The sequence below is a fragment of the Mycteria americana genome, chromosome 21 (genome assembly GCF_035582795.1).
Source record: "Mycteria americana isolate JAX WOST 10 ecotype Jacksonville Zoo and Gardens chromosome 21, USCA_MyAme_1.0, whole genome shotgun sequence".
NCBI classification, from domain to species: domain Eukaryota; kingdom Metazoa; phylum Chordata; class Aves; order Ciconiiformes; family Ciconiidae; genus Mycteria; species Mycteria americana.
The window spans coordinates 1,098,871-1,123,499 of record NC_134385.1 but is presented as its reverse complement, the minus strand read 5'-3'; the positions used below and the strand labels follow the sequence as shown (position 1 = coordinate 1,123,499).

General features: G+C 48.8%; 1 protein-coding gene across 1 annotated transcript in view; it reads right to left on the bottom strand.

Moving 5' to 3' along the window:
• The window catches only part of GRIK3 (glutamate ionotropic receptor kainate type subunit 3), a 123,414-nt gene that overhangs the window by 5,796 nt on the left and 92,989 nt on the right, over nucleotides 1–24,629 (bottom strand). The window contains exons 10-13 of the mRNA XM_075522173.1: nucleotides 22,063–22,266; nucleotides 12,647–12,870; nucleotides 6,542–6,660; nucleotides 3,549–3,766 (exon numbers count right to left, since the gene is read on the bottom strand). Coding sequence (XP_075378288.1) covers nucleotides 3,549–3,766; nucleotides 6,542–6,660; nucleotides 12,647–12,870; nucleotides 22,063–22,266 — 765 coding nt within the window. The remainder of the gene's footprint in view (nucleotides 1–3,548; nucleotides 3,767–6,541; nucleotides 6,661–12,646; nucleotides 12,871–22,062; nucleotides 22,267–24,629) is intronic.

The following is a 24,629-nucleotide window of genomic DNA, read 5'->3' as shown; positions in this document are numbered from 1 at the left end:
AGCTACCTTTAATAACCAATGCTTCAAGACCAGTCACTCAAATAAATTAATGGAATAGTTTAGAGGAGCCACTACAAAGGCATCTTGCCAAGACATATATGCTTTTTTATCAGTGAAATTGGCAAGAAAGTAACTTTCAGGCTTAAGATTTTCAATTCCAGCCTGTATGAAAAAATAAATTGATTTTCACGAACTGAAGATACTTACTCTGGAGGATTTAACATTTCTGTACAAGTGAATGTATATGTACACACATACACATGCTCTCACACTCGTACTCCAAACCGCACATTAAACCCGGCATTTGTTCAGAGAGAGGCAGCATCCTTTGCAAGAGATGAAGGATTTCTGGCATGATTTATAATGAACGCTAGATGCTGTTCCTAAATTAATTGATCTGTGTTTATTCCTGTAACTCGATCTGCATTGCCAGGGACTAAATAGCTTCTCAAAAGTTCTTTTAAGTTGAACTCTGCCAGTATGGTTGGTAAAACTCTCTCTTCTGCTCCCCATTTGCCATAGCTGGTTAGCTCAGCTGCACGGGCAGAAATCTGTGGGAGCAAGATCGCTTGCTGTGGGTCTGCCCCAGAGATGTGTGTTGGCTTGGTTCAACAGGGAGTTTCTGCAATGACTTCAGCGAGCTCTGCATGAACCCTCGGTTGGCCTGACCATGGGCAGAAAACTGGTTAGCGCTTTGGGATCCGTCTCAGGGAGCAGTGTGCACGGCGTTTGCCTTCCTCTTCCTTCCGTTTCCCGTTGCCCCCTAAGCTCAGCTCTGGGATCGTGCTCTCCTCCTGCAGCCCTAGGTCCTGCTTTGTCAGACCTCCCAGGTGCCAGGGGCCGCAGACCTATACAAGGTTCAGCGAAGGACGACGACGGCCACAGCCACCAGTCACAGACGAAGGGGCCGCAGGGCCCAGGCTGCAGCTTGGAGGGGGCAGGGGGGTGTCAATGTATGTGGTTTGCAGCTTCTTTAATGTGGAGAAGCGGAGGAATGAGTTCCTAATGTGACGGGGGTGACTTTGGGGAACAGTCCTACAAGGAGCAAGGTAGCAATTTGGGCCAGGTCCTAGTGGATAATCCAGACAATAGGTACAATGGGGGATCCCAGTCAGGATGCTGCCATCAGTGTTTTGTCCCAGCAGTGACAGTCTGTTCAGCAAACTGCAGGAGTGCTTGACCGCCAGATCTCCAGGAGCTTTTCAAGAGCAGCAGTCGCACAGCAGCCGTCTCTCTCCTGGTAACCCCCCTTTTAGCAGAGCTTTTAGCAGAAGGTGACGTGAAGCCTCGTGCAGTTCGCCGTTCCTTCAGTCCCACCCATCCGGAGGGAGTGCAGATCCTCAGCAGAGCCCGGCGGTGCCCGTTGCTCTGTCCTCCAGACCTTTGTGCTGTTTGGCAGATGTCCCCGTGAAGGTGGCGCTGGCAGAGCAGCCGTACTGAAACCACCGTGGGATTTGCCCAGTCATTTGACAAAGACCTCGGTGAGGGGTGGGGGAAGTTCTGGCTCTCCTGTATTTCTCTGTACTCGACGGACAAGTGAACATAGCATCCCGCACGAGCGCTCTCACTGCTCCAGTAATCGAAATGCTTGTCAGAAGGGACATGCCTGAGAATTCATCTCCAAACAATAATAATGAAAAAGAAAAAGGAAAATACACTGCATCAATAAACCCTGCCCAATGCCCGTTAGAAGCCTGAAGAATGATTCTGATGGATAATGATATGAAACAATAAATATACTGTGTCCTTGATGATTTTTAAAAAAGACGGTTTCCTTTTATTCCCTTATAAAACTCTTATTGGAAAGAGTAGTTAAAACACAACAGTAAAAGTCTGTCTTTTCCTAATAGCTGTTGAAGGTTTATATTGCTTTTGGAAGGTAACGTAACACATCTGACCATGCCAAAGACAAACCTGCATGCACCAGCTCCACTGCAGAAAGCAAGCTCACCAGCAGCAACCTGCTATTCTATGCAACATTTTCATTTCCCAGAATTAATTAAAGATCAAACCAAACAAAATCTTCCATGTTTCTTTACCAATCTGCGTTCCTGCCTGGCAAAGTAAGCGTAGAGATTCAGAAAGTACAGTGGCTCCTTAACCAAGTCCTAGCCAAGAAAAGTTGCGGAAGAATGCTGCTGTTTCTTGTTATTAAAATTCAGCACATTGGCTTCCTTTAATGGTCTTGGCAATTAAACTGCTGACGGCCTAGTCTAGCTGCCTTTATACTGTGCCTATTCAAATCATTGCAGTATTCCAGGCACAGCCTGCTTTTTAAAGCATGAACTGTGTCTGTCATGCCTTGGCCCACATATTTCCTTGTGAATTAGGGTGGCCAGAGGGAAAGGAATATTCCCCAGCGCTGCTCGCAGCAGAGGTGCGGGAGGAGGCAGCCCCGTCCCTGCAGCCAAAGGTCTGACCGACCAGTGCTGCTGTCGCCTTGCTGACCAAGTGCCCAGGGAGGGCACCGGCGTCGGCGCCGGTCGAGTGCTGCAGCGCTGGACCCTGCGCGCGCTGCAGCCAGGCCTGAGCTCTGACCGGTGCTCCCAGGGGAGCGTGGCCGGGGCCCTGCACCGCCTGCATAGGTAATGCCAAACCTTTCCTTGAAAGATGGTTTTTTGAGTTCATTGTTGAAGTTAAATTCTTCTCCGAGCCAGGGTGATCATTCCTTAGATTAATCACCCCTCATTTCTATTCCTTTATTGCCTCGCTCTTTTTTAAAAAGTGTGTTTTTACAGGCCAGCTGTGGTTTTAAAGGTCTTTTGAAGTCTCTCAGTTTCTTTCCATTTTTGAGGCAATAGTGAAATATGAATGCTCTTAGCACCCTCCTCTGCAGTGTTGGCTAACTTCTGAAATTAATTTTCCTTTAAAGAGAAGAAATTAATGTAATCTGATTCTGATGTATTGGTGGTGTTACCTTGCACAGGGTTTCGGAGGTTAATAAAACTTGACTACATTAATGTGAATACCGGAAGGACAAAAAAGATCTTTCAGCTGTAAAAAATGCCGGTCAGGGAGGGCACTTTGCAACATCTGTCCAGCTTTAGGATTCATTTGTTCTCTCCTCCGTCCCTGAAGGCTGGCCGGGTCAGCCTCAAGGGCTCTGTGGAGCTGTTAGTGCAGAGCCAAGGAAGGCGCTGCAATGGGCGAGATGTGGAAATAGGGAAGATGCTTTAGGGAATGTAGGATTTTTCTGTAGGGCTTTAATATAAGATACGCCTGTCCTGTTGTGCCTAACGTGCTTTGTTTTTGGGTGTCTGAGCCAACATTGGGTACAGTCTCTGAAGCTGTAAAATCAATATAATTTTGTAATTGTGACTTCAATTAGCAATGGGGAGAGGGGAAAGTAGCCACGATGTGAATCTAGGTAAGCTAAACTGGCAGGGGTCAAAGTCTTGACAAGGATGCAAGACTGAAACAACCTGCTTGTAAGGAGAAGCAGGGGTGGCTTAGGAGGCTGTTTGTCTTTGGTTCTTTGTTCTCACTCCTGGTGGCCTGAGGGCGTTGCATCTCTGCCTGGATGGTAGAAGGCCTTTGTCTGGTCTCACCTTGAAGAAGGTCATAGTAGCTCCATCCTTCACTGCTCCATACTCTATTTTTGTCTGCTTTGCCAAGTCATCTGCCGAGTCGATGGGGGATTCCATCCTCTCCACCGTCAGGAAGGCAGCAAGGTTGGCCGTGTAGGACGAGATGATAATTAGGGTGAAGAACCACCATATGCCACCAATGATCCGTGTAGACAGTGCTTTGGGCATCAGCTCAGAGCCTGGAGTGGGAGACGGGGAAGGAGGAGGAGGGAAGAAGAAACAGAGAGAGGAAGGACCCGTTTTATACATACATACGTACATCGTATATGTACGTGTGTATATATATATATATATAAAGGGTTAGGTTTCACTGTCAAAACTGTAATAGCTATGCAATTGAAGCCAACTGTTTTTGAGGCAAATTATCCAGACATCTTGCATGCAAGGAAATCAGTGGGGGTTTTTTGTAGAATGTGCAGAAAACCCTTCTCCCTTTATTGCTGACCTTGGGTACAGTGCACAATTTACAGGAAACATTCAAACTGAAGTAATTAACTAGGCTGCTTTTATGAGATTTAAATAGCAAGCCATTTATGAACTTTTATGAGTGTTTTGTTCTGCCATTTAAAAAGTGCTTTGTTTTGGTATGGATTACTTTTCAAAGGACTCACTCTAGGGAGTGTGTTCAAATACACAAGGTTTAAAAAAAAAAATCAAGTAGCGAGAGAAAGGAACTATCAGGGTCCAGTACTTTGAATAATGGTTAGAAGTAGGGAAGCAGGAGATGTTACAGCATAAAAGGTGTAACAGGTCTGGAATGACTTTTATTGAGCAGACATGAAGGACTAAATGGGTTGTGCTATTTTTGTAATCGCCCAAGACACCTTTTAAAGCCAGGAGAGAGCTTTGGGTTTGAAACAACTGCGTTCAGAGGACATATCCAACCTGGAATTTGCAACAAAGATTGGGCTTTGCAAAGCAATTTTAAGCAGCGTGGCATCAAAGCATAGCATGGAGTGTAGCTTTTCTCCTATCTGAGTGCAGCAAGGAGGCACCAGGAAGCAGAGGAGCCTTGGATTTCGAGGGCTGCTTTGGTTCTTCTCAAGATCTTGCTTCTTTCCCATTCCATCTCTTGCTCTTTGATGCATCGGATGGTGTGACATCAGTCTAGCTTTGAAATAGTTTTCTTCTCAGATGCAGAACAGAGTTAAAAAGAATACAGCTCTTTTCATTTATCAGCATCTGATAAGAGGATGATTCATCCTGCTAAGCCCTCTTGCTGGGAACTGTCACTGTCCATCAGGGCAGCCGAGATCTGGGAAGAATCTCTATTACCCGCTGCAGCAGTGGCAGCAGGAGCATGGAGCAGTAGCACTGTGCATGCCACCAAGCTGATGCTGTGGTTCTTTTGTTCTTTGGGTATAACTACTGATACACTGTAAATTAAAGTGTGACAAATGTTTGACGTTTTCCACTTATTTCTATTCCTGGATTTTCTGCAATTAGATCACAGCTGAATTTCGTTCCTTATTCAGAGCTGCTCACAAGCTCCCCCTCTGCTGTCTTCCTAACAGATTTACTCTGTTCATTCCGTCTATATATATTCCATTTGCTCTATTCCATCCACATACGTGAATGTAATCCCATCCTGTTCGTAAGGTCCCTGTCATTGTGGTATCTTACACCAGTAACACTGAAAATGTTCAGCCTCGCGTGCAGTGGCTGCCAGGCAGAGCTGCCTGGAGGAGCTCCTCGCCATCCCCTTTGACCAGGCAGCCTTTGCCCTGTGCTAGAGGGACTTTCAGGCCATTTCGCACTGTGCAGAATGACCAGATGGGGACAAAAATGGAGACAGACCAGAGGGCGGGACGTCCTGTCTTCTGTAAAAGTTGGTTTAAAACAGTGTGACCCAGGAGAGAGATCCTGAAATTAAACGTATTGCTTGAATTAACAGAAGTAGGAATTTACAGAATCTGCGGGATGCTGCTGAGTTTGGTGAATTAAACAGCTGAGGGCGATGAAGGCAGTGTTCCTCCTCGGGGCACGGTGGGTGGGTGCTCCTCTGTGCACACCAGCAGCAGGACACGTGCGAACATGCCGCCACTCCATCATCTAGCTGTGTGCTTCCAGATGGCAGACTGGGGAGCTGCTCCTTCTGACACCTGCCAGAGCGCGCACGCTTCATTAATAGTAATTATTGTTATGCAGTGGCACGTGTGTGCCGGCAGCCAGCTGCAGCTCGCAGGGCTCTGCCTCGTGGGGTGAGCGATGAGTCTGTCCCCGGAGCTGTGGGGTGAGCTGTTGGGATGGGGGCTTTGACCCGCAGAAGGCGGAAAGTACAAATAGAAGCAGGTATCAAAAAAAACCCCAAAAAACCAGACTGAAAAAGCTCCGGCCTGCTCTGGCACAGAAGAAATTGGATGGCTTTCATGGCATAAAAACCCTGGACCTTTTCCTGGTGCCCCAGACAGGGCTCGGCCCTGGTACACGTGCCCCTCTGTTTCTCTATCCCTGCTGTGCAGGCGAACCGGCACGGCTCAGGGCGTGGAGATGAAGTTCAAAGTGAGTGAGCAACAACAAACGCAGGTGCCAAGAGCTCCTGAACTGCAAGATCACAGCCGGTTCCCCCCGATGAGATTATTGTCTCATTAGCCCTTTGCTGGCCTCTGCCCCAGCCAGAGGCCGCCTGCCGTGCACGCAGCTCCCCGGGGAGCGGCTCCCTTAGGCGCGGCGGTGCCGTACGCACATCTCCATCAGGAGCAGCAGGCACCGAGCGCTCCCAGCACAGCGGGTCCCAGGAGGTGCCGGAGGAGAGCTGCCTCCCCTCTCCCACACCTCACCGCCTTTCAGCGGGGAGCCGGGAGCCGGTGCTGACGAGCGCTTCTGTGCCTGTTCAGATGTTTTATCTTGGTCCTGTCGCAAACAAAATAAATCCTAAATTTAAAAAGCCACGACAAAAGGCCTGCTCTGGAGAACCGGTGGGAGGGTGTGTGGGTGGGGAGGCACCACTGTACCTTGCTGCATCAGCGCTCCCATCCCAAACCAGAAGCTGTTCAATAGGGTGAAGTTATTCTCCACGATGTCTGATCCTGGGTTGCAGGGGTGAGCATCGTACCACTCGTATGGGCTGAACCTACAGCGGCACATGGAAAGCAAGAGCTTGTTAGTCGGGGTGTGGCATGACAAGACCCTAAAGGAACAGGAAAAAAAGAGCCTTAATACATTTTGTGCTGCTGTGCAGGGCCTGCTGACTCCTTTGGTTGTACGGCTTATTAAAGAAAAAGACAAATTCAGCCAAGATTTTCAGAAGTGACCAGCATGGCTGTAAGCCCTGTGTCCTGCATTGCAGACAGCAAGGAAACCTGGGAAGCCAGGTCCTTCTGAGGTATCTCAGATTGCTTCCCCAAAGCCCTCGGTCACTTCAGATCATCTCTGCAACACTACATCACACGACAGCAACTGGAGCTCATGCCTACGGGATGGGATGCGGTGCAGACACACGACCTCTAGCCTGAATATGGAACAGTTGCAAAACGTGGGGAAAAATGGCATTTCTAGATTGACCAAAGAGAGATGCTGCAGTGGTTCTGCAGCAGTAGCTGGGACAAACTGCGGTATTTCAAGGGACTCTCCTGCTAGTGCATATGGGGACTGGGGGGGGATTTAGCTAGGTGAGAAGCAGAGCTTTGCGCCATCCTGACAAGCAGGAATCCTGCATGGCCAGGCACCAGCGCAACAGTGGAAATTGGTGTGGGTTCGCTATGGGCTGCTGCGATGCTTGGCCCTGTTGCAGGTGGTGGGAGAACACGTATTCCCTGTGGGTGCATATTTCCGTGGACAGCCCTGTAGTTCTCGGGCGAAACCGAGGGGGTTTTCTATGATCATCCCTCTGCAAATCCTGCCTAGGACTGGTAGGCAAGCACTGCTGTGAATGTAGCTCTTTTAGCCAGGATCTGGGGAGGGTGCTCAACAGGAGAGACATTAATATTTTTAGAGCTGTTTATTTACATTTTCTAAGAGTCCCAAATTTTGCAGAGATTAAATTAAAAACATAATTGGTATAATTGCTTTTGAACCAGGCATTAATTATCATCTCCGCTTCCTTCTGAAATCCCTGTAGCTTCACAACAGCCCTTCCTCAAAGCCCAGCCCACAGTTTGTATTAGGAGATACTTCTCTCTGTAATTCTCTGCCAGACGCGCTGCTACCCAAGGAGATGTCTTGTTGCTTAATTTCATGGGCGCCCTCAGTCAGACAGTTGGATGTATTTGGGAAGAAGAACTGCAGCTCTCTCCCAGGTGCCCCTCAGCACAAAACGCTCCCCCAGGCAAACACCTACCCCAGCCTCAGCTCTGCACAGTCGCGCCATGGGACTCCCCTCAGAGCCCGGCATGTGGGGACGTTCCACGAACACGGAACCGCGGTCCCCGGGCACGTGAACCAAGCAGGGCGAAGCAGAGGAGGGTGTCCGCAGGGAAGACCCCGTCACGGGGGATGGACTAGGTGCAACAGACAGGACTTGTGGTTTTAGAAAAGTTCATCCTGGGTACATCTGTCCCACTTTTTGCTTCTATTTTCCATTCACAAGATACAGGATAACAACCTCTCCTTTCCCCTCCTTTTATCTCGCCTTTCTGCAGCGGGGACCATTGCCCGCTCTGGGTTTGCAGAGTGCAGAAGCAGAGGCCTCGCCCAGGCTGCGCCCTGACAATCCTGCTCGTTCGTCTGGGTGATGGCTGGGCCGTTCTTCCTGCCCACCTCCCTCTGCTTTTTTAAATAAGAGAAAGTCAGAAAGGAAAACAAGAATCAGGCTGAATTCAGACCTGGCTTTCCATGCTGCCTATTCCTTTAAACTTGCTGTAAATTTATGCCAGAGGTGTATAAAGGATGGTGCATAAGCCCTTTCAGCCGAATAAAGCCAGAGTTCAAGAATTAGATGAAAACTTTCTTGGGCTGCCAATGAAAGAATATGAAACAGAAAGGGAATTGGTAAGATCAAATGAGCCTGACAAGATGACACACTGAAGAACTTCAAGGTCTCTGAGTGAAAACCTACTGGTGCTGCTCAAATTACAGAGAAATATTCAGAAAACTGCAAAGCAGTGACAGAGTCTTCAGTGCTTGAAAAGCGAGTGGGACCATTAGCGGAAACAGAGGGGTAATGAAGGAAGAAGTGAGCGGGGCTCGTTGACCCCGTACAGCTGGAGCCATAATAAACGGGGGCTGCTCAGGATTCACCGTCCTCAGGTGCAGAACGGGGTCTGAGAAATATTTCATCAAAAACTATGATTATTTTCTTGTCTCATCTTGGCCTTTTTGGCAGAGAAACAGGGGAGCATTTCAAAGAAGGTTTAAAGATCTAACACAAAATACTTCTGAGTCTAAATTGCATCTCCAGAGAAATTCCTTATGGATGACCCAGTCCTCGTTGCAATTAAGATGAATATTAAACCCACCCGCCCCGTTGTGCACCCAAAGGTGATTAGCTGTAATTTGAAGGCTGTATGAGTCTGAGGGTGGGTGACAATTCAGATCAGCCAGCTGCACAGCCCACTTGCAACCGCGCACCAGAGTCACCAGACAAATTACCCCCACGAAGCCTTATAAATTGCTAGTGTTTATGGCTCTTTGGGGGCTGGGGTGGTTAGGAGCAGAGGCTCCATCAATAACTAAGAAAGACTGATTAAAAGGGGAGATGGATCAAATACATCCTTTGCCTGCCTCTAAATAGTCCCTAAGTTGGTTTTAAGTGGCATTGACCTATGATTATAGCGTCAGCAGAGGACTCTGGTGCCTAGTTCAGGAGACTCATGTCTTTGAATTAAGGCTTTGCTATTTTGACTGTGGTTTTCTCCCGAGAATTGAATTTTAGAGGCCTTGCTGGGGTCAAAAGCAGATACTGTTTCCATTACTTCTCAATGCAGTAAATATTTTCCCCGTGAAATCTCTTGCTCTTCATCTCTATACGTTAAAAGATCATTCCTGCAGAACCTTAATTACGCTGAATACTTGGTGTTCTTTAAAAGAACAGGAAGACAGAAGAAATGTCAGGAGCAAAACATGTGAAAAAGAAACTGTAATTGCAATATTTTATAGCTTCAATTTCCACCAAAAAATAGCCTGATAGGGAAAAACTGTTGTATTACATCATAACTGCTACGATGTAGATGAGGCTCATTTCAGGTCATTTCAGAAGACAAACAGAGACTAAACCACAGTTCTGCAGGTTTTCATCCCTTGACGCCAGCCACAAAGCCTAGCACTGCAAGTGGTTCAGACCCCCGTGTTCACGGTGCCAGGGCAGTCACCAGAGGGGTGTCAAAACAGACACTCGGTTCCCGAGTGCGGCTGCCGCCTGTTTGGGCACCCGCGGGGTCTGGGCAGCGAGTGCCCTCCAGCGCCGGGCCGGGCAGGGGGAGATTATCGGGCCGGTACCCTGGTTGGGGTGCCCGGGCACCCGACTCGGTGGATCGGGGCAGGCGCTGCGAGCACATCGCTGCCGACAGCGGGACGGGCTGCTCGAGGCTGGGCAGCCCCGCAGCTCTCTGAACAGAGCATCTAGATTTTCCTGTCTGTAAAAAGTAGCTTCTAAGGTGTTTTCATGTCAGGGCCTGTCCTAGCATTTCCTTCAACCTTTCCGCAGTATTTACTACGGTGAATTTCACGTGCGGATACAATTTGCACATTTAGTGTGCTTTGTAAGTGGGATCTGGACAATTTGGGCTGGATTTTGCCATTATATGCGTCGGGAAAAATAAACTCATAAATGTAAAATTGTATTTGAATTGTCATTCCGAGCTGCACAAGCAGTCTAATACTTTATGGTATCAGAGCCAAAGACGTTATGGCAGCAGAGCCCATCTCGCTATGTTCTGCATGGCTAACAGAGACATAAAGTGAAGGAGCTCTATCAGTCATCGCAATAGTTTTCGTTTTCGTAATTACCTTGGGTTCATTTTCCCAGATGAGTATCTTTTCCTGCTGAGAGCATCTGGTTCCACTCTGACACCAAGCAAAACCACTGAGGACCTCATCCTGCCCTGCTGGGGTCCCCGACAGTCTTCCCAGGGCTTCCAGCTGGGCCAGGACAAAGCCGGCAGCAATGTTTTGCCAAACCATCCTGCATTTTGTGTGCCACTTGCCCAGCAGTGCCGCTTCCCTCCGGCCGGGGGGGTCTGCGGGGCAGAGCTGGCGGGAAGGTGGAGCCGTGTGTTAATGGCATCGCAACTCTCGGCCTCTTGTAGTACAGGAGTAACGAGCGCTACCCTTTCTGTGCGTCGCACCACCTGCTTGCTGAAACGAACTGTTCGCTTGTTTTTATGAGCTGCTGTTTGTACTGCAACGCCATGAGAGCCCAGGCCTGTGCTCTCAGCGGGCACTGTGCAAACAGCCTGCAAAGCCACCCGGGCTCAGACAGCTGCCATGGGACCTCAGGAAAGCGCCTGGAAACCTGGTGTGTCTCCATCTGCTAGAGGTGCATCGCGAGGGCTAGGGAGGAGAACGATTGCAGTTAAAGTCTTGAACGTGGAAGGCCTTCTGCGTCCTCCAAGAGTGAAGTGCAACCTCTCTGGCTGTGCACCTCTGCAGAGGAAGGATCAGGCGATGTAGCTGCTTCGCCATCCCAGGGGGTTTGGAGCACTAATACTGTCTGCTAAGCCGAGTTTACTTTGACAACTGCTGTTATGTGTAATTAGGATATTACATAGTAAACTCAGGAAATCATCTCTAAATGCCTCTGTGGACCTGAGGGATGTTGAAAATTGCAGATTTGTTGTAACATGAGGGTTAATGGATTCTGGTTGCTGCAGTTTAGTATTTAATCTTTACTTTGACTAACTGACTGATGTCAGTGGATTAGATAGAAGCTGGTTTCTGGAGGATGCTCGGAGGAGAACGCAGCACAGCAGCCCTTGGAGGGAGAGGGTCTACACACAGCCCCAGTCCAAGCTGTGGGGCCAGCAGGGAGGTTTCTGAAGGCAGCACTGGCATAACTTGCACTGGAAGAAATGAGAAATGCGTGTCTAACTGCAGATTGTGCTTAGGAAACTTCCCTGGGTGTTTGCACAAAATATTTAAGCATCTAGCGAGGGCTGTGCGTGGCCAGGGAGGGCGGCTGCCTGGCAGGAGGGAGGCAAGTGCTTTGTTTTGGTCTGAAAAGGTGGAATCACATATTGAGAGCGGCCCTGGACTGTGCGTCTCATCAAAGACTCTGTGAAATGAATAATGCATGCAAATATATGCAAATTCTGCTACTTTTAAATATAGAGGTTTTAAACATGCTAATTAGATGCATATTAATTTTGTAAACAGACACATTGTCTGATCCGTAGCAACGGGTTCTTCATTCTTTTGATATAGGGAAGGGTTTGCGGGAGCTTTGCTGGTGGAGGATTCAGAGACAGGAGCTGAAAATGGTGCGGGACATGGGAACTTTGTGTCCAGGACACAGCAGAGAGGCTGGGCTTCTCCCTGGAGAAGGTGGGTGAGCAGTGACCTAACAAGAGCACGAATGATGAATAATACAGAGCAGGAAAATTACCCTTCATTATACCAGGGAGGTGCTAATGAGATGGAAAGGCAACAAAATTTCTAAAATCATAAAAGAAAGTGCAATTTAAAATTCTTTTGTACTGGAAGTCTGCTAAATCTGTGGAACTGCCTGCCCTGATACAGCAAAAGAGGCTTACAGGTTTATGATAATAAAGCAAACAAACACAAGCATATTTAGCATGGTAAAGCAGTACAAAGGATATAACACAGGCTGGAGCTAGCGAAGAAGGAAACAAATTTCCCCTGTGGATAGCTCATCTTTAATTTTCACTGCGTGGTTTGTATCACCTCTATAACCACGCTGAGATACAGGTCCGAAAGGGAACAGAGCACAGGAGTCTGGCAGTTGTGAGCAACCCCACGCCAAGGGACCAGCCTGCCTTTGGGTAATGGACTAAAAGTCATTTCATTAATGACATGGGTTTAATGCTGTGGCTCCCACTGGGTGGTTGGATCCCTGCGACACACTAGGCAGCAAAACGGGTCTGAGCGTGAGGAGGGCGTCTTGTCGCATGGCAGCAGATGCGGCGTGATGGCAGTCGGGTGGGGTGGCACTGGCATCCTCTTACCTGGCTATGACAAACAGCACGCAGCTGACCCCCAGGTAGGCGAGGAGGATGTACATCCAAATGTCAGGAGACAGGGGGTTGAGGAAGGAGAACACGCTGGGGTTGGTCCCGTTGGGCTTCCGGTACAAGATGCTGACCCCCAGGGTCATAAAGGGCTTGGAGAAATCTATCGCTTTCTCCCGAACATGGGTGATGGTGAGAGGAGCAACGGCCAGATCAGCTTTCTGTGCACAACACAGAGGGAGAGAGAAAGAAGGCATTAGAAACCGAGGCGTTTCCATCCCCTTCGAAACACCCGCAGCAGTCACACTGAAGTATTTGCTCAAAAAAACCCTGAAGCGCAGCCCTGGGCTTCCCACCTCCCGTTGCACACGGGGTAAGTCTGCCCTGTGCCTCTGCCAGAGCCAGGCTGGGCCTCCTGCCCCGCTTCCTGGCGCAGGCAGGGCCCTCTGTGCCTGGCACAGGATGGACTCCGTGTAACTGCTTCCCTTCAGACCTGCAATCTTGCTGTACAGGCAAACACAAAGCTGTCATCAGAGCTGCACTGCGTTACACACAAATGGTGTTTGGGCAGCTTTCTGTGAGCTCTGCTCCAAAGCCCTCCAGGTAGGGGAGCAAGGACTGGTCTATGTGCATTAGGCACGAGAACACCTGAGATAGGACAGGCGGAACGTGGAACTGCTATAATATGGTCCAGTTATTACAAATACTTCTCAGCATTTAAACAAAACCCCAACACAGATGCAGGGTCTCCAAAACACGCTGTGGCGGTGTGGATGTGTTTACCATCTTCAAGAGATGTTCCTGATTTAAATCAGTGAGCTGGAGAGCAAAATGTGGTCACTGTTTGCCAATTATACTCTATGACTTTCATCGTATAGATTTTCGGCTGTTGTTAGCTACCGAAATATAGCGCAGATAAGAGAGAGATCTTCCAGTCTCCGCAGCTTTTGCCCAGGTGCAATGAGCTCATTTCGATAGGCTTTTCTGAGATGGTCAGAACAATTACGTCTTAAAATGGTATAAAACGTCTGCGATCCTTGCTGTGCTTGCTTCTTGCTGCAGAACTCTTTGCGACAGTTCGCTGTGTGCAAATCTCACCATTTGCAGAGATGACTTGGTTTTGTTGGCCTTCCTTTCAACGTTGCTGTGAGAGGAGAAAGTCGCAGAGGGAGGCCATTCCAGAATGAAGTTGCAGGAAGTAATATTGTAGCAGCATGAGGTAAAAGGTTCAATTTCTTTCCTCTCAGTTGACTTCGTGATGCAACTTGAAAGGCTCATTCTAAGGAAGCCGTGGCGTAGGGTAGGAGCGCTGCTCTTTGGGAGTGCTCGCAAGCGTGCCTGGCTGGTGGGAGTGAGCAAAGCCTCACGCCGTTCCCGTTAGGTCTTTCTTCCATGTGAAGGGCTGCAAGCCCCACCCAGGAAAGGCTTCTGCTAATTAATGGTGGACTTCACAGCCCGTCATGCTGGAACTGTCTGAGCTGCACGAGGAATTTAAGCTGAGCATATTATTCATCCTGACTTCTTGTATGAATTGTGTTTCTTTCTATTATTTCTGTTATTTAATAATTTCTATGCTAGATTCAGTGAGCGACCACATACAATCTCTTTCTGTTGCTTAAGAGCTGCATTCATGTCCTCTCACTAAGTATTCATTCAGGTTCTTAAAAAAACCTTCAGTAAATACATCCAAGGCTACCTCAATGTCGGCTGCCTTGCTTGGGGTTTGCAAAGCACTCTTTTGGTATCATTGACTTCAGAGGAAATGCAGGCATGTAAATTAAGTATCTGAAGTTGAGCAGTACCTCCCCCCGTGCCAGGTGCCTGGCATACCCGTGCAAGATTTATTTAACATCTGGTTCTGAAAATTAAAATTCTAAATTAACCATGAGTGATAATTACCTAGAGATAGTGGATTTGTCATTACTTGCAAACTTTAAATCAATATTAGCTGTCTTGCTAGAACATGCTTTATTCCAACAGAAACTATGGGTTCACTGTAGAAACTGGTGAAGATCTCTGGCCTGTGTTGTGGAGGAAGGTCAGACTAATGATCTTGTTTGACCTTGCAAATCTGTGATGAAAGTCAGTGGAATATTTTTAAATACAGGAATCTGGGCCTTTTTCTATAAGAAGAGTTTCTACATGAACTTTTATCCATCACATACATATATATGTGTGTGTATGAAAGGGTCTCCTCTCCAAAGAACAGAGCTTTAGAGGTCCTGAACAGAAGAGTTTCAGGAATTCTCTAACAAGGGTAAAAATGTGTATTTTTTTCTAACGTGATTCTTTCACCAAGCCCTGGTTGGTTCCCTTTCCTTGTCGCTTTCCAAATGGAAATATATTTTTAAATCAGCTTGGTACAGAAAGTGTCCGTTTCAGTCACTGGCATTTGTCAAAACTTAGAGAAAATTGAAAAAATATGTTCCCAGTGACCCCTTTTGTGCGGCTGTGGCTGTGGTGACACGGATGAAAACAGAAGGACCGTGGTTTTCAGAAGCGGAAGGCAGTGCTGGCTGCCCAGCTGGAGATGGTGAAGTTCTGCATCTCGGGAGCAGTCTGCATCCGTGGTACCGGCCTGGCAGAGGATGCCCGGCAGGTTTGTAGCTCGGCAGCTCTCCCCACATTACAGCACACTTGAGAATTTTGGCTTATCAGTCTCCAAAGCCACAAGGCAGAAATGGCAAAAGAAATGCAGCATTTCAGCTCCTCCATCACTTCTGCGTGGGTGTCCTGACTCAACAGGGAAAACCGAAGGAGATATTGAAGGATTTGGCTACGGATTTTTCTGAAGGAGGAAACAAATGAGCAGTTCTGTGGTCAGTGCTCGCTAGCAACTGCCTGTCTGAAAGATCCTAAGCCAAATTTGTCAAAATGATACAGCAAGCTAAATAACAGCTAGGAGTTTATGCTTTACCACAGAAAATGAAGAGAGAGAAATCTGCATGGATGCCCAAGAATCAAAATGCTTTTAGTGCAGAAATAAAATTTTACTGTGTCATTTCAGCAGCTCCTGTGATTTGATCACAGCCCTGTGTCCTTGGCAGTAAATGTCACACACAGGCAGGATGGAGCATGTGTTAGGGAGCCCAGTCTGGTGTGGTGTCCTGAGCTATTAAAGGCAGTACGGGGCTGCACTTTGATGCCCTTTTTGTCAATGCAGATTTTTCTGAAGGTGGCCTCTAATTAAGGGTTTGCTGACTGAGAGGATCTAAATCAAAACCCATCAAGGGCGAAGCTTTCATTTGTCATGCTCTGACATTACAAACCGGGAAGTCAATTATCAGGCCCTGACGCTTCCTTCCCTCAGCCCCAACTTTTATGCTGTTGCACAGTAAGATGGGTTTTATTAAAAATGAGGAGTTATAGCAAGTGCCAGTGGCTTAAAGGCCCTTATCCAGCAAAACCACTTAAGCACACACTTCTCTTTTACTGGAGCTTGCATGCCTTGCAAGTCTTATGTATGTTCTTAAGTGTTCTGCTGAATTGAGGCCAAAAAGATGAATTTTGCCAATGCAGCTACACACCAAATGCAGACACTTCTCTACCACGCCTTGAAGGGTTTGGATCTCCTTATTCACCCAGTGTTACAGCATCTTCACTTGGGTGGAACTGATGCAAGTTCACTGGGCATTCAGTGGATGGAGGATTGTGTTCTCTGCAGAGATATTTGGCTTTTATCAGAAAATGCTAAGTCTTATCTTCAAGTTCTCAGTTATCACGGGAATGTGGCCTGTGGGTCAGAACAGCTCTTGCGCAGCCACGGTCACTGTGGAAATCCTGCACCATCCGACCTCCGCTGGAGGAAAGCTGCGTGTGACGGCCAGTCACAGCAGAGCCCACAAACAGCATAAGCACCAAGATAAATATTTATTCCAGAAAATAAGCTGCCTCTGTGCTTATTTTGCCAATCTGAGTTAGGTATTTACATAAACTAATTATGTGTGTGTTGCCTGAGAGACAGGTAAATAGTGCATATTTTACTTATTTAATTGTTATTCAGGTGTCTGTCTGGCAGCATCGACGCTTTCATCCCTCAGTCTCTTTTGCCACCACCACTGCCAGTGCTGGGGCTGCAGCGCTTTTCTGCTCTTCTGCTCCCACCGCCCTGCTTCAGGTCCCATTTCTGCTCCCCTCCCTGCTTTGCTTGCTCGGCTGCTGTGCCGTGCTCCAGCACCCCGTCCCAGCACGGTCTGCTGCATCCCGCTCCTGCACCTTTCTGCATCTTTCCCTGCAGCGGAGCCAGCGCCCGGGCATCCTTGGGCACAGACGTCCAGGAGCACTGGGGGACGACAAGGCCAGGCGGAGCCGAGGCAGCCGGTCTGTCTTGCAGCCTGCGGCTTGGAGACAGAGGGGCTGCTGCTTTAGCAGGCGACCGAGCGCTCTGCCGAGAGCCCTGTGCCCGCAGCCCTCCCCTCTTGCTGGCCAGGGATAGGAAAACACTCAGTGTGAGAAGTGATGCTCGAGGGAGAGCGAGGTCGTACCCGGCAGCATCCCCGAGGTGCCTTGGCCTCCCACCACATGCACCGTGCGCAGGGGGTCAGCGTTAATTGACTGCAGCTCTTAATGGCTGCTCTTACAATTTCAGTCCTAATTTAGACATAATATTTATCAATGAATGTACTTAATATCAGTGGTGAATTAAGAACAGATGTCGGCAGGGAGAACCTAGCTGTAAGCTGAAGAGGAGAAATGAGGACCATGAAGTCCTGTTGGGCCTCTTGTAATCTTTTCTTTAGGGAAGTTCCTCAGAGACAGAACTACCATTAATTGTACCTAAGAGATGTCAAAGGCTGTAGGATCCCAGTGAGAACGGCCGTATTTTGAGAGACAAGCCCTATCGTATGAATTACTGGCAGGGGAGCAAGCCGGGGGAGGGAAAGGCAGGTCCAGAGAGACTGCAGAAGCAAGCAGAGAACTCAGGGCTCCCAGCATACCCTTCAGTATGCGTCCATCGCCTGGATCGCCGAGTATGATAAATATGAATCCACCCAATTAACGATGCTGAGCACAAAAGGAGAAAGTGCAGCCAGCTGTTTTGGCTTATTTCTGTCTCCTCCCTAACGCTGAGTTCCTGCAGTGTATAAACCAGAGATGGAGGACACTTCATCCAACATAATTGGTTTTTTTCTGTTCCTGGCCTAGTGGCTTCCAAATGAATCCCCAGCTCACGGCACTTGAAATAAACATCCACCAGTGCAGGAACATTAATGGGAATGTGGCAATGTGGTGCAGTATGTATTCTGCCAGAATTTACTGTCAATAAATGCCCATTTATTGTGAAAGTGTTAAATCAACTGTCATAAATCGTCCCTAAGGATACATATTACATCTTCTCTATAGTTACCATTGGCAGGGATTTCCATTAGAAACCCTATTATTTTTCATACCTTTTTTATTCCCACATGAAGTTTCAGATTGAATGGAAATCTGATATGCACTGTCTCAGCAGAAGACAAGTTTTATTTGTGAACAAGTTTGTGCAAAATGTCCAGAACAACTCATTTTGCTGGTTTTATGTGATTCTGCCCACAAACAATAGGGAAGATTTGCAGGCATTATTTTGCCAGACAACTAGAATTTATAAATCAGAACGGATGGGCCACAATGCACAGTGTAGTTTTGCTTGTATCGATAGTAATTTCTATGAATAAACATCAATAACAGTTCACTACTGATGAAAGGGGGAGATCTGACAGCTGCCAGGTTCCCCGTATATTATGGATGCAGGGCACAGGAGCTTCTCTGTGTCACCTGGGTGCCCCAGACCTCCCCAGGTGCCAGTGTTGTGAGCGAGTGCGGCTCTCATGGCCCGTCTGATTGAGGCTCCTCCGCAGGAGTGGCCAGGAACAGTGACAATAAGCAACCAGCTGCGGTGAGGAAAGAGTCTAGTTCTCCAGGGAATGGAGCGAGCTCCCCCAAAACAGGGGTTTTGTTTGTGATGAAGGACGAGCAGCAGATGAAAGGCAGCAGGGCAGGGCTTTTTGTATCTAACCGCACGAGGCTGTCTTCTCCAGATCTGCTACCGGGGACCTGGAAGACAGGGTCATGCTGTGAGCTGCTCTGACTGCTGTTGCTTTTCCTGTTTGTGCTTAAGGCCAAACTAGAAACAAAGCAATTTTACAGAGGATCATAGCCTAAGGCATTACTGCCTATGGCCAGGCATGTCTGGATCAGAGAGGACAGGGGAAGCAGCTTGATGCGAAACTCCAAAAGAAGCCATGAGAGCTCACTCTGTAAACAGCCCGTCCTCCGTCACGTGCTCTGTGATTTACACCTTTGTGTGGTGGGCACCATCGTCCCTGAAACACTGTAATTATATGCCTGCCTGGGCTGCCCTGCCTGCCACCTATGCCCAGCTCCTCTCCGCTGTATTTCCCAGCTCCTCTCCGCTGTATTTCCCAGCTCCTCTCTGCTGTATTTCCCAGCTCCTCTCCGCTGTATTTCCCAGCTCCTCTCTGCTGTATTTCCCAGCTCCTCTCTGCTGTATTTATTTCCCAGCCCAGCAGAAGGCCATCCTGAGTGATGGGCTGCCCCTCGCTTTGCCCATCTCCTTTTCGCTGAATTTCAGCCTCGGATTGGGCTATTCCTGGTACACAGCATGTGTCGCTCCCACGGCGCTCAGCCCTTCCGAGTGATAACAATCACCATTTTAGCCTCGTATTTCACCTCAGGAGCACCCTCCCCTACGCACAGGGCATTCAGCCAAGCCTGCGCATCCGCTAGCCCACCGGCGCTGGGCATCACAGCAGTCCTGGGTGGCTCAGTCTCAGATGCACATGAGTTAAGTGGGTCTTCAGCAATGCACAGTTTCTGCATAGAGTTAATCCTGGCCCGGGGTGTTTGGACCTCACAAAATCCTACCTGCTTTATGCTCCCACCTGAACAATCCCAATTCTTTTATGAGAATGAGACACTGAATATGGAGGACAGCCAGCCTAGATATCAAACTCACCGTGTGGGCAGCCCTGTTTTCATCACTACAACTTTGTTTGAATGCTGTCTCCAACACTTTTCCTACTAGGTGTGAAATAAGTTTGAACTTTCCCATTGCAAAGTGCCAATCAGTTGTTCCTTTCCCCACACGATTTAAAGATGCTGTGCTGCTGAGGAAGGGCCCCATCTGGTTGCAGTTTCACTTTTTAATGCTTTACATAAACACTGCTATAAAAAGCAATGACATGCAGATAAAGAAAATAATGGCTTCATATGGGGTTTGGGTAATGGTTATAAATCACTCCAAGGCGTACACCCAACCACACCTGTTAGAAAGCAGATTTCAAACTTGATGCTGCAGTAAAACTTGCAAGAAGAGGGGATTTGGCCCTTTTCTGTTGCTGTATGTTAATTTGCTTTTTGAATAGTTAGCCAAGAAATACTTTAATGCAGGTTGACCATGAATTTTGTGTTACTTAATGAGGTGGTTCCCCGTACCTTTTTCTCGGTCTGTCTCTTTTAGCTGACCACACACGGCTTTGGGAATGGCTGAAAGCCTCCCGAGAGCCCTGTAACATCTTGCAGGGCATTGGAAGTGCCATGGTTTGGACGAAATGACAGTCCGGTTTCTATTTCCTATACCTTATTTCCTGCTTTGGAGCAATTTACTTCTTCAGAGCCCTGCACTGCAGATGCTCTGCGGTGAGAGCCACAGGCTCTGCTCCCGGCAGCGGGTGCGGGACGCAGGAGGCTCTGTCCCGGAGCACGCTGCTGAGGTTCGCAGCCTGTGCTCTGCGTCTCTTCCTCTCTATGTCACACACATCACTCAGAGCAGCAAAGCACCAGCCTCTTCCGCTGGGACGCTGACTGTCACTTGTCTAACTTAGCAAGGCTGTTGCGTAAGAGACTATGAAATCTGTATTTTGAGCTGTATGGAGTTTTCTGGAAGCAAAAATACAAAGGCAGGTTTGCACAGCCTGTGGCATGCTGCCCTGTGAGACACAGCGTCCTGCTCCCCCAAGGGCTGTCCTTGCACGCCCTTGCCGCACTTCCCGCTTCTCCAGGGTGAGCCATCTAAGGACTACAGTGCTCTTCGCAAACTGATTAAGCATCACTTTGTCCCTATAAGGGACATAATCATTATCATCTGCATTTTACAGATGGAGGAAGTATTGCACAGAAGCAACTTGTCCAATGTCATTTAGGGCAGACAAGCCAAATCTGGAAACACAACCTGGATCCCTGAGCCCCAGCTCCGCAGTCTCACCGTCAGACAGTGCTCTGTTATCTGTTCACAACGAAGCTCATTTACTGAAGTGACTCACCCAGCAAATACATTCTTCTCACATGAACTGTAAGAGCATCACAGCTGCTATGTACGTGGGATTATTTTTGTCTCTTTTCTGCTTAGGCAATGTTTTCAAAATGTAGCCAGGAACATGAGAGGTGGCCCAAGGGCTGCGCCACTTGAGCAGGATATTCAGGAGGAGAGAGCTGTGTTGTAGCTCTGGGACGGCTTATACTGCTGCCTGTGCTGCGGAGATCATAGATTAATTTTGTCCTGATCTTTTCTTGCAGAGACCTTTTCTGGGAATAAGAGATTCATAATAACACCAGCTTTCCTCACCTCCCTAACTGGGCTTCTGGGATCACAGGATGTGCTGGAGGCAAAATATCTAATTAGGAAACTGAGCAACTTCTGGCTGTGAGTTGAGGTTTCGGACTAGGTGACTAGTCTGACGAGAGAAAAGCTGCCACGACAGTTTCACTAGTGTTTAATGGGCTTTTAGAAGTGGCCGCGGAAGGAAAAGCACAGCTGCGCTGCTGCAGGGGGAGCTCCGCGTCCCAGGAGATTTTAGAAAATAAGCTGCGCTTATTAAAAAAATATATATATTAAACTGTCCCCTGCACACCTGCTCTTGCAGTCTGGATACGTCATCTGGATTCGGCTGAGCTGTGTCTGGGACTTGTCTGGGGTCCCTGAGCCACCTCAGTGTTGTGCCCTGGCCCATATTTGTCAGGGGCAGAGCAGCAGCGTCCTCGGGCGATAAGAGCAGGCGTGCACTGCTCCTGCCCGGGCGGCCGTGCTGCTGGCTCAGGAGAGCCAGCGTGCAGCCGGGCCGCCGAGAAGCCTCTTCCCTCCTCTCTGCGTGCCCAGCCTGCATCCCACTGCGGGGCAGCAGCCCAGCGGGGAGGGTCGGCAGCTGAAGCCATGGAGCCCTTTTCTGTACTGTGGGAATGTCCATTTTCAGAAACCCCAAATGAATATTTGGAAGAGTCAGACAAAGAGATACTCTTCTGACAAACCGTGCAACGCAGGCAGAGCCCAGGCAGGGTTAGGAGCTTGCTGCGGGCGTCCTGAGCCAGCGAGCAGCAGGCACCCATCCCACCCCAGGCAGAAAGCCTCGGGGACAGCCCGGGCACAGCCGCCCCTCGGCAGCCGCCAGCTGCCCGCGCCACAGATGGGCCTCACTCACGTGGTCGATGAGCTCCTTGATCATGCCGTTCCACTGCCCCTTCTCATCCTGCGCCCCGTATTTCCCGTCCTCCACCAGCCGGATCTCATAGGTGAAGCCCAGGATGATGGCCAGCTCCTTCAGGAGGTCGATGCAGTAACCCTCAAAGCGGTCGTTCCCGAACAGGGCTGTGTCAGACTTACGGAACATGACAAAGGGCTCTTCCTGCACGGGAAGGCAAAAAGTCCCCGTTAAGGGTCAGCTGTGGTCCCAGCTCCCACTGGAGGCAGGGCTGCCACTGCGGGTCAGCCTGAGCCACGAGGCGCAGGCTCTTTGAGCAGGGCTGGCACCGTGACATGTTGGGAATAAATTAACTTTGCACAGCACATCAGCTAATTAGCAACCTTGTTTACCCCACAAAATTTAATTTTGTCTCTTCTGAGCAGCCAACTGTTTTCCATTTGGAGGATTTCAGGGAGAAAAATAACCATTTCATGCTCTGAAAATGAAAAGTGTTGAGAAACAATAAAAAGAAAGAGGAAAAATTCAACCCCAAGTCCTGCACAACAGGACTTGGTGTTGAATGTGTCCGAACCGCACCGCAATACCTGTCATTCGCTGCGGCTGCAGCGAGCAAGAGGCTGGTGGGTTAAATACAGGGTGAAGGAGCCGTGTGTGGCTGGTGGCCAGCCCAAAACAGTTCCCGGTTTAGCTTGCTTTCCTCTTGACCGGCATAGCTGATGGGATATGGGGCCCTACTGCTGCCCAGAGAGAGTTTCTGCCGTCTGCTCCAGTTATGCCTGCTGTGGGAAGGTTGGGGGTGTCTTTAATCATAGCAGTGCCAAGCACCAGCACAAGTGAAAAATACCTAATAAAGTGCTTTACAGCAGGCTTTGCCCTGTGGATCCCTGCCTCTTTAGCAGAGGCTGACAGGTGAAGTTAGCAAACTCACAGCAAACTGCACATCCCTTTGGTGAATATCAGGCTTGGGCAGTCACCGAGGACGAGGGAGGGACACTGGGGAGCCCGAGGGAGAAAACGCGTAGAGGACAGATGGAAATGGCAAAAGATGGTGGGCAGCAGGCAAAGCTAGAAGGCAAGGGGAGGATGGGATATCAACAGCAGCTGATACACGGCTTGAAGTGAAGGTACCTGCAAGGCTACCGTCCTTGCCCGCGGGCTGGCCGGGGAGGGGAGGGCTCACGTTTTGCTCTGACGAGCGAGCCGTGTTGCTGGAGTCCCCGCGGTATTGCACCGGGACAGGGGGGCTTGAAGCCGCGGGAGGGAAGGTCTGGAGTCCCGGTTAGAGTATTACCGAGGTGCCCAGCTTGGTGGAGGGCAGGCGCCCAGCCTGGGGCGGGTACGCCGAGGAGGGGGTTTGGGACCCAGAAGCTGGGCTGTGCCAGCCTGGAGGTTGGTGGCTCTTGGCTCCCCCCACCTCTGCCACGGGAGACCCCTGCCACCCCCGGGGGGGTGGGCAGGCAGGCAGGTGGGCAGGAGCTGCCTGCTCGGCCTCAGAGCAGGGTGGGGAGGGGGCGAGAGAGCAAGTGAAGCTTGATTTGCAGAATTATAAGGCAAAACTGATAACGTCACGCATATAGAGTTTAGCTTGGCACGCGCAGCTCTGTTAAATCCTGCTCTCCCCGGCCTCCTCCTCAGCTTTCTTTTCTGGAATTAGTGCTTTGTTTGTGAATCAGCTGAATCTATGGATCTTGATATAAATATACCGGCTCCAGAGAAGCCATAAAGCACTATTAATTTTGGGAAGCGCTGTAGGGATTACATACATATTTAACAGCCGAAGCACTGAACATTAGGACGCCACTCGCTTCAGTAATGTATCTCCAGGTCTCAAACATTTCCTAGGGGGTAATTCTGAACTCTGTGAACCACTTATTCACGGACTATTTCACAATTTATTACTGAAAATGGCCAGACATCCAATTCGCAAGCTCTCTCGGTTTGCTAATCGATTTCTCAGTGAAGGTGCCCTCAATTTCATAACTTCACAGTTCCCATATTGCTTGGGGAGAGTGGCGCTGGCTGCTGGGGTAATATTTCTCTTCCAACAAGTCACTGCAATATGAGCAAAAGGGGAAAAAATAACCTTTCACGCTTTTCCTTTTAAAGGTTCCTCCTATGGCTTTTCTACAATCATATACACCAGTGCAAAAGTACAAAGGGGTGTTGCAAATGCAAATAAAATTTAGGGTTGTATTTTATTTTTTAGAATCCAGTATATGAAAATGTAATTATTGCAGAACTTGGGTCTGAGCACATTTCCTCCTCCTGTAGGCAAGGGAATTGCCGGACAGTTGTGGTTTTGAGGTAGATACCCTGTGGCACGTGTGCAGGCCCAAGGAATGGCGCAATTAATAGGAACTGATGCCACCCTTGTACATTGCATAATTTGTACATGCTCAAGGCGTACGAGATTAAAATGCTGCCCGAAAAAAGCACGTCAAAGGCAGATGGCTGACAGGTCTCCTCCTGGCTCCATCATTTTGCATTATGCCATGGCCTTTGAGGTACAGTGATTATTGCACCCTAGACCCAGACATTTCCACAACTCTGGCCATGCATCTTGC